Source organism: Chrysochloris asiatica, unplaced genomic scaffold (assembly GCF_000296735.1).
Source record: "Chrysochloris asiatica unplaced genomic scaffold, ChrAsi1.0 scaffold00036, whole genome shotgun sequence".
Lineage (NCBI taxonomy): Eukaryota > Metazoa > Chordata > Mammalia > Afrosoricida > Chrysochloridae > Chrysochloris > Chrysochloris asiatica.
The window spans coordinates 10,353,322-10,363,867 of NW_006408554.1; the positions used below are offsets into that span (position 1 = coordinate 10,353,322).

The following is a 10,546-nucleotide window of genomic DNA, read 5'->3' on the forward strand; positions in this document are numbered from 1 at the left end:
AAATCCCTAAACTTCAATCCAGTTAGCCTTCCCTCTTATCTTGTATCTCTAGGTCAATGGGGGCCAGTAGAAATGTCCATACTCAGCATGTATCTTCATTGCTGCATTTCCCCCAATTCCATTCACAAATAGACCCATTTGGTCACCTGTAAGCATATGATTCACTGATTTCCTTTAACTTTCAGTCCTAGAAGGGGATTTTTGCTGATGGGCACAGACTTTTCTGGCATTGATGCCTGCCTCCAAGTCAAACATCTTGCTGGAAACAAGTTTTTAATTCACAGAGTCAGCTGTTTTTCTCTGCTTTCTTTCAGTTAGGAATCTCCTGTTCTTGCAGCAGTTCTGGGTTGGTCTACATGTCTTTTCAGATTCAAATGTCCCAACTCTGGAGGTTCTGAGTGAGGCTCATGATTCTACCTAAGGTCCCATACTCTACAAAGGCTTAAAAAGAAGTCTGTTTCTCTGTGTAAATTCTAAATACCTTTTTAGCAAATCCAATCAAGCGTAGACTGAAATGAGGCTTACAAGCTCTCTGTAATCATAATTCCTAATATTTATTTCGATCATACTTGCATGTCTATCTTACAATAAAAGGAAGGAGAAATCAATATCCCAAAAGCAGTCAAACACATAAACCTACTAAAAACACTGAAGTTTAGTCTTTTCTTCTCCCTAGGACTAACCCCATTCATATACATATGGTTTGGGGCCTCTGGCAGGATGGATTCAGTAGGCCCTGACCCACTATTAGCCATCTAGTTCAACCAGCATGATATATCTGCTTTAGGCAGTTATAGAAGCTGCTGCTCACCCCTCAGCTTCAGCATTTTATCCTCTATATTCCTTTCAGCCGTTACAGGTAACAAGATCCAAACTAATCATCTGAAAATCAAGTTCCATTTTCCATGCTCCATGGTTCTTTCTCTTAACAAAACTTCATGTTTCCATGAGTCTGGAGTCATTGCAATGAATCCCGCTCCTGATGCTAACTGCTTAAACCAAGTAGGGACCATGTCTGACTTCCTCTGACTCCACAAGAAGGAAAGAGGACCAAACTCAGTATCAGCCTAAGACAGAGTCCTATAAAGTGGAGGTCAGGCATGCTTCCACCCTTTATCAGTGCCTTTAAAATTAGTCAGACTTGAATTCCAAATTCAAAAACTCATCCTTGTGATTTTGTTTCTCTAAAATCCCACTTTCAGTACCACATGTCTGAGGCTGAGTTTTCTAAAGAAGCGGAACATATATATACACATGTTGTTGTTGTGAAGTGCCGTTGAGTCGCTTCCATACCATAGCTGTAAATCTTTAATGGAGCAGAAAGCCTCATCTTTCTCCCGCAGAGCAGCTGGTAGCTTTGAACTGTTGACCTTGTGGTTCACAGGCCGATTCGTAACCACTAAGCTACCAGAGCTCCTTATACATACACACAGATGTGCATGGGGTCGCTATGAGTCGGTTCCGACTCAATGGCACCTGACAACAACAACATACATATATAGAGTCCTGGTATAGCACTGTTGGATAGTGCGCTGGACTGCAAGGTTTGTTTGAACTGCAAGTTCAGCAGCTTAAGCTCACCAGCCGCTCCTTGGAAACCATATACAGGGTCACTATGAATTGGAATCAACTCCACAGCACTTAACAACAACAACAAATATAAACATAAGTTTACTATCGAAGAAAACGGCTTACAATGATAGAGTCCCAGGTCCCCAGTGGACGAGAGAGTCTTTCCCGCAAGTCTATATAATGGAGCAAACCACACTCCAAGGAAGCATCCCTTTAATTGACTGCATACTCTTAGCCAATCATTATAGAGTTAATTATCCCTGCTCATAGCCAATCATCAGAGTTAACTGTCAACTGCCACAACAATGGGAAATCCTGGCCTAATCAAGTTTACACAGAACCTTAACTGTTAGGTGCCTTTGAGCCAGTTACTATTCATAACCATCCCACGCACAACAAAACTAAACACTGCCTGGGTTCTGCCCCATGCTCACACTTGTTCCATTTGAACAGATTGTTGCAGCCACTGTGTCAACTCATCTCACTGGGGATTTTTGTGTTTTTTGTGGATCCTCCATTTTCCCAAGATTGCTGTCCTTTTCCAGGGACTGGTCCCTGATTATATGTCCAAATTTGAGAGACAAAATCTTGCCAACCTCACTTCTAAGGAGCATCCAAAACAGATTTATTGGTTTTCCTAGCAGTCCATGATAATTTTAATATTCTTCTCCAACATCATAATTCAAATGCATGGATTTCTACAGTCTTTTTTATTCAATGTCCAACTTTCGCATGTGTATGAGGTGACTAAAATACTATGGCTTGAGTAGGTACACCTTAGTCCTCAATCTGACATCTTTGCTCATGAATACTTGGAAGAGATCTTTTGCAGCATATTTGTCTAATGCAATACATCATTTGATTTCTTGACTACTCCTTCCATGAGCATTGAGGTGCAACCTTTATTGGAGGCTTAGATCTGCATCAACAAGTATTTCAAGTACAGCTTACATTCAACTCGCAAGGCTGTATCATCTACATATCACAGATTGCTACTGAGGCTTCCTCCAATCCTGATACTGCATCCTCTTTCACATAATCCAGCTTCACAGGTTATTTGTTCATCATACAAATTGACGTGTTGGTGTTAAGTGCAATTGAGTTGTTTCTGACTCATAGCAACTCTGTACAGTGTTTATGAGGAGGGGCTGGTGGGTTTGAATCAGACCTCACTGTTCAAACAAACCTTGCAGTCCAGTGCAACAAATATGGTGAAAGGATACAAGTCTGGCACATATGTTTCCTGATTTTATTTTTTCCATTTCATTTTTGACAACTTTTAATTTTCTTAGATTCATACTTCATACATTCCATGTTTGGATTATTAATGGATGTTTACAGTTGTTTCTCCTCATTTTGAGTTGTGCCCCATCAGCAAATGAAGATCCCAAAAGCTTTTCTCCATTCATGTCATAATGCTCAACTCTACTTTGAGGAGGCAGCTCTTACCCAATCACATTTTTAGTGCCTTTCAACTTGTTGGGCTTATTTCCAGCACTATATCTGACAATATTCTGGTGCTTTTCAGGATTGCTATGAGTTGCAACCAACCTGACAGCACTTATCAACAACAACAATTATGTTAATTGGGGAGGATGAATTCAGGAACTGACAGTGAGAATGGGGTCTCAGCTGGAATAATGTAATCAACATCAGTGACCTATACATGTAGTAATTGTTGATTCAGTGTATATTCTACTACATATATTCTCAATAATATAACAAAAATAAAATAAATAATTTTTCAATAAATTTAAAAATAAAGACTGACAGTATCAAATGTTGGCAAAGATATAGAGAAACTAGAATTTTCACACATTTCCAGTGGATATGTCAAGCCATTTGACATTTTCTTAATAAATTAAATATAGACTCATAATATGATGCATTAATTCTATATCTCTATCTACCCAAGAGAAATCAAAGTATATGTCCACACAAGACACAAAAATATTCATAGAAACATTATATATTTATAATAGTCAAAAATGTGACTACTATAAATGTTCATTTATTAGCAAATAGATATACAGAATATGACATACCCATAGAATGTAATACTAAATAGCAATAAAAAAAAAATAATGGAATACTGACTATGTATGCTACAACAAGGATGATCCTCAAGAACATGTTATAAAAAAAAATACGTCAGGCAGACACAAAAAATTATATTATATGATTCCATTTATATGAAGTTTCCAGAAAAGGCAAATCTATAGAGACAGAAAACAGATCAATGTTTGCTTAGAGCTCAAGATGGGAGCAAATATGGAGTGCTGTTGTTCTTAAGTGCCGTTGAGTCGGTTCCAACCCATAGCAAGCCTGTATGGGGTTTCCAAGGAGCAGCTGGTGAACTTGAACTGCTGACTGTACAGATCAAACAGCTTTGGAGTCTGGCGCATTAACCCACAGCACCATACCAGGGCTCCAAAGATGGAGTATGAGTGGGCAAATAATAAAACTTTTAAGGGGTGATGAAAATGTTTTAAGACTGGATCTGAGGAATAGCTACATAACTCCATAACTTGCTAAGTATCACTGAATTGTGCATGTACGCTTACAACGTGGTCCTCACTGGCAATCAGATTGTCCAAGTAACTGTCAAAATATGTACAAATTGATGTTACTCTAAATAAATATGAAAGCCAAGTGAGGAATAATGTATGTAGGAGAAAGGTCTGTCTTTCCATTTCCTTTCCTACCACACCTACTGTTTTACTTCTTCCTGTTCCTGCCCTACTTATAGCTTTCTTCACAGAAGTCAATGAAACCCTCGGGGGCAGGGGAATAAACACAATGATAAACTCTAATATTTAAAAACAATATCCAACTCCAACATAATTGTCTTATTTCACTAGAAAACTGTGGGGTCTAACAAACAATTTATAACCAGTCCAGAGAGGACATTCTCAGTGTTTCCGTGTATGCAAGTTTATTCCAACTCAATTCTCAAATTCACGTGAGGAATCCAGCTTCCTAGTCTTGCCATGCTAAAAAAGACTTCTGTACTTCATTGATGCTATTTTCTGTCTCTTACTAAGCATATCAAGAAAAAGCAGCAAAAAGTAGCATGTAAATATATACTTACCAAAAGAAATGTCCGAATTGTTCTTATTTTGTTAAGTTCAAGAAGCAATTTCTGTGCCTTTTCATGGTTACTACAGTATTCATCATATATACGGAACTTGTCTTTCTGTGAAATTGGGAAAGAAGAAAATATGACCAATTTATTAGCCATTTTGGAATTTTAATCTATGTGATATGCATAAACAAATTTATGCATTTGTGTTTAATGTTTCAAGAGTTATATTGCATGTGTATATAAAAATGTTTATATATTTATGTTTCCAGGTCTCTGATGAACAATAGCCTAGAATTAGAAATAGATATATAACTATACTTCAGTATAAAGCAAACATGAATATATACATGAACCACATAGTAACAACACACAGAGAATAGAAGACCTAACTTTGAAAGGAAAATTCAGATACAGCTTTATAAAGGAATTAACATTTGAGAAAGGTACTGAGGGATGGATCCATGATTTACAAGCAGAAAGAGGGAAGAGAGTTGTTTTAGGTTGTTGTTGTTGTTATGTGCCATGGAGTCAATTCCGATTCATAGTGAGGGTACCCTGTACAGGGTTTCCGAGGCTATAAATCTTTATAGGAGCAGAAAGCCTCATCTTTCTTCTGCGGAACAGCTGCTAGTTTCAAACTGCTGACCTTGCGGTTCACAGCCCAATTCGTAACCACTACGCTACCAGAGCACCTTTAGAGGGGAAATATTGGCCAGATCCTAGTGGCATAGTTGGTTATGCACTAGGGTCTGTTAACCACAAGGCCAACAGCTTGAATCTATCAACTGTTCCATGGGAGAAAGAAGAGGTTTTCTGCTCCAGTGAAGGTTTTCAGCCTTAGAGACCTTACACAAGGTTGTGATGAGTCAGTACTTGATGGTAGAGGGTTGGTCTTATAGGAATGGAGGAATAAAAACAAAAACAAAAACCCAATGCCATCAAGTTGATTGTGACTCATAGTGACCTGTATACAGGACAGAGTACAGCTACTTCTTAGTGCTTCTGAGAATGGAAATCTTTACAGGAGTAAACATTTTTATCTTTCTCCAGTGGAGCTGTAGTTGGATTTGAACTTCTAACCTTTTAGTTAGGAACCTAGTACTTATACTACAGCACCAACAGGGCGCTAACAAACTAGGGCTGTTGTTATTGCTATGTGCCACAGAGTTGGTCCCAACTGACAGTGACTCTGTATAGGGTTTCTGAAGTGCAGCTGGTGAGTTTGAACTGCCAAACTTGCAGTTCAAACTGACCTTCCAATTGAGTGCTTATCTTACAGGGACACACCAGGACTCCACAGTAGGGCTGTTGTTGTTGTTGCTAAGTGCCGTCAAGTTGGTTCCAACCCATAGCGACCCTGTAGGGTTTCCAAGGAGCAGCTGAACTGCTGACCTTTGGTTCAAACCAATTTTGCAGTCCAGTGCATTAATCAAGACTCCAAACATTAACCAGCGCCACACCAGGACTCCAAACTAGGACAAGTAAGTAGAAATTTCAAGTGGCATAATGGGCAGATTCAAGATCAATATAAATATTTGCTAACAATATAAATTACCACTAAAAGTGTTCAAGTAGGAATAAGTTTAACAACTTGTATCGGTAATATAAAGGAGTTTGTTTCAAAAATGAATTTTACTATCCTGATCTCTAAAGTCCCTCCATATGTAAGACTGTCTCAAAATGGTTACGATCACTATCCATCAAAGCAGTACCAGAGAATATAAAGAGAAAGACACAAAAAATATATTGATCAACTATTAGAACAAAGTGTATCCTTTGACATTTCAAAGTCAGGCATTTAGAAAAACGAAGTGAGATTTTAGATCGCCTGTAGAAGATGTATTGAGTCACTTATCTCAAGAGATAGTATGAGCCAGAATAAAGTAAACTTCAGAAGTAGTTTAGTTTAAATTCATGGATGACAGATTCATAATGTGTTACTGAGGAAATGGATGTCAAAGTGCAAGGTTCCCATGTGCAGCTTCCAGACTGAGCTAGCAACTACTCCAACTTGAGGACAACTCCAAATCTTTCATGCAATGGAACAGGCCCCAGTTAGGGGACACATAGATGCCTGGCTTCCAGCTGTGCCGAAGAAACACACAGCTTGATCTCGCTATGCCTAGGGAGCCTGGCCCTTTCATTTCAGTAACTTTATGGAATATTTTTCAACTACAAAAATAACATATACAGAATCCACTTACTGCTTATGGAAATATGAATCTTTATAAAGGACTAAGTGACAAATAAAAGCATACAAAGCTGTATATCTGTGACAATAAACGACTGCACATTTTTAAATATAATGTTAAATGTATAGTATTTTGATACACAAATGCACTTGAATCGGTATTCTGAAGACTGGTGGCGATGGTGGTTAGCTGTCAGGGAGTCGGTTCCGACTCATAGCAACCATGTATAGGGCTCCCAAAGCTGTAAGCCTTTGTGGGAACAGTAAGTTCTATCCTTCTTTCACAAAGCAACTGGTAGGCTGGAATCACTGACCTTTTGGTTCACAATCCAGTGCTTATCCTACAGAGCCATGACACTCCTCTGCAAAGGCATGTTGTTGTTAAGTGTCATTGAATTGATTCTGACTCATGTGACCTGTCTAGGGTTTCTGAGGAGCATTTGGTGGGTTTGAACTGATGACCTTGTGGTTCGCAGTCCAGTGCTGATCACCAGGAGTCATACTGGTTGTTTATTCTGCACTACTCAGTAAAAACCTTCTGAGTATCCATCTCCTCCTTAAAAGAAATTCAGGTGCAGGTGTAAGTGTACCTAGAGTCACTTGGTTTGCTCACCTCCAAGTTTGTCACAAGTTGATTAAAAATGGAATGTTTGAATAAGAGCCTCATCATGCTATTATAAGAGCAAGGATTTTTCTGCCTCAAAATAAAAATGTTCTATGTTTGAGGGAAACATAAATATCCATTCATTATAAACAGCCTGAATATAGGATGCAAAGAACTAAGTTGTTGGGGAAAAGCAAAGGTTGTTTATTTTTCACTGAATAAAATGAATGGTGTGAGGCATTCTCCTTTTTCCTGGCTCTCAATGGAAGATTTCAATGACCTTAAAAGACCCCAAATTTTCGGTCTCAAGTTGAACTTCTAGCACTAAGGTCACACATACTACTCTACCAAAAGCTACACCATAAAATATAGGAGGGTCAAGTTTGCTAAACAAACATAGAAATTTATCCTACAAAGTGTAGAAAGCAGGTCCCCACTTCTTGTTGAGCATTAGGTTCAGGATGCAAGCATTCTTCAACAACTTTTAAAAATTCTTTATGGACTGCGAGGATATCTTCAATGTTTGAGAAGAGCATCTGTAAATAAACACATGAATAAATAGTGCTGTAGAGAAGCAAGTATTTTTTTTTTTTTTTTTAAGGAAAATCTAGAAGAGTAAATATAGTATTTTCCCTCCAAGGTAAAAACCTTTGTGGCTAATTACCCGTTGTCATAGAGTGGATTCCAATTCACGATGACCTCATGCGTGCTAGAGTAGAGCTGTGCTCATAGAGTTTCCAATGGCTGTCTTTTGGAAGTAGATCACTAGGTTTTCCTTCCAAGATGTCTTGGGGTGAACTTGAACCTTCAGCCTTTCAGTTAGCAGTGGAGCATGTTAACTACCATGTACTCTCCAAGGCCAACTATTCACATCCATTCTATCCTTCCACCTATTATACATCCTTGTCATGCTCCCCGCGCCCCCACCCCAGCCCACCCCACCCACACACACAATTCTAGGAACCTGGCACTCAAGGCAAACCCTCATTGGTTGAAACCATCCCCTTCACTAAGAAGGGCTACAGGTAAAGGAGTGCAGGCATATTTGATGGCGAACTTGTTGGGAAAGGGATTATTTGCTACAAATGATACTCCAAAATAGTACTTTTCTCCTTCTGTAAGGTGTCATATGTGGAAGTGAAGCTATGACAGCTACAAGAGTCACTTTTCAGCCCTGGGAGGAGCCAACCTAGGAACAAAGCTGATACCTGGATAGTAGAGTAAAGGGTTAGAATGAACCTACCAACCTTGTGAACCTTGCTGACTCACCAACCCTGATACTTCTGTTTAGAGTTCCTCATAAGCAAGTTAAAGGATCTTCAAGTCAATTTGAGCAATAGGTTTCTTTTGCTTGAACCAAAAAGCATACTAATTAAAAATTCCTGTGGTAGGAGAACTTGAAATCTATGTATTGAACTGATGGAGAAACACAAATAACATGCAATACAGGACCTATAAAATCATTATGAATACATGGCGACTTCAGAAAGTCCGTGGGAAAAATCCATTATCTTTTCATTCTATTTAACTTTTTGAGCAACCCCCTGTCCTGTATCTTTTTTTTTTTTTTTTAATGAAATCAAACAGTAGGCAGTAGGTTAGCATGATAAATATTGATGTGAAGCTTTAGAACTAGGATGACTATAAACCAAACCAAACCCACTGCCACCTAGTCAATTCTGACTCATAGCAACGTGATATAGGGGTTCCAAAATTGTAAATCTTTACATGAACAGATGGCCTGTAATGATTCTCCCAAGGAGTGGCTACTGGGTTTGAATCACAGACCTTTTTGTTAGCAGTCCAATGCTTAACTCAGATAGTTTTAATAACAACTATAGTACCATTTTTTACCTGCTGTTGCTTAACTTCTCACAATTGTTCTTGCCTACAATTTAAAAGAAGGAGCTCTGGTAGCGTAGTGGTTATGAATTGGGCTGATAACCTCAAGGTCAACAGTTTGAAAATACCAGCTGTTTTTCACAAGAAAGATGAGGCTTTCCGCTCCCATAAAGCTATACAGCCTCAAAACCCTGTAGAAGGTCACCATGAGTTGGAACCGATTCCACAACATACTACCAGCACCACGACTACAATTGAAAAGAAGTGTGTAAATATATATTTTTTTATTGGTTAAAGACATTGCATGGACTTCCCTTTCTGTATCAGTGGACCATCCAAACTCAGTGTTCCTTAGGGATCTCAGATATTGGGAATCTTGTGTGTCCATATCCTGTCTGTCAGTCACTTCCGGCAAACGTTTCACTCACTGACTTGCTTCCCTCTTCTCGTGGACCTAAAGGTTCTAAGGCTCAGGACTCTTTTTCTTCCTCTTTCCAAACATTCCCAAACATTAGAAAATCTCTCTCTCACTTCTATGTCATCCTCTTAACCCGTTTCTTTCCCCAAAGGCTAGTGGTCACGAACACAAATGACTGTCACAAGACCTTATACTACAACTAAAGACAAGTCGAAAGGTTCTCAGGTAACATCCCACAGTCAAGTTTTATCTATAGGGACTTCTTGTTTGCTTCAAGGGCCAATTGTACCTTCTCACCTTCACTGTTTCTTCTGTTACATTTTTGTCGACTTTGGATGTAGCACACTGGTTCATTCGGTGTAAAAACGCCTGTGTGAAGGAAAAACAGGTATTATGAAGGTAACACTGGTTTGATAAAATGACTGGGTATTGATCAGAAATAATTTTACAAGAAATCAAAGTTGAAAAATCCCAATTCCTGACTATAATAATTTGTTAGGAAAGGTAAGATCCTCATGTGCTGCTGCTCCTACCTGGGCATTATAATTCCTACATAGTGCTGTGGCATAACCAAAAGGGATCAAGTATATTTGGATTAAGTTTATCCACCAGGATCTCAAACTGACATGGTGAAAATTTACTTCTAAGAAAATACTTTTAAGACTTCCAAAGCATAAAAAGCAAAACAAAATATAATTTTTCAAAATTGCATTTCTATGGAAAAAAAAACAAAAACCCAAAACTAAAGAACTATACATTTTGAATTTACTTTCTTAAAACCTGAGAGTGAGAAACTCTGTGTGTGTCTGTGTGTGTGTGTTGGGGGGGGTGGGG

At 38.6% G+C, this 10,546-nt stretch overlaps 1 protein-coding gene across 1 annotated transcript in view; it reads right to left on the reverse strand.

The window, feature by feature from the left end:
- The window catches only part of PREX2 (phosphatidylinositol-3,4,5-trisphosphate-dependent Rac exchange factor 2), a 482,194-nt gene that overhangs the window by 329,630 nt on the left and 142,018 nt on the right, over positions 1–10,546 (reverse strand). The window contains exons 2-4 of the mRNA XM_006860035.1: positions 10,010–10,081; positions 7,866–7,988; positions 4,664–4,768 (exon numbers count right to left, since the gene is read on the reverse strand). Of these exons, the coding sequence (XP_006860097.1) occupies positions 4,664–4,768; positions 7,866–7,988; positions 10,010–10,081 (300 nt within the window). The remainder of the gene's footprint in view (positions 1–4,663; positions 4,769–7,865; positions 7,989–10,009; positions 10,082–10,546) is intronic.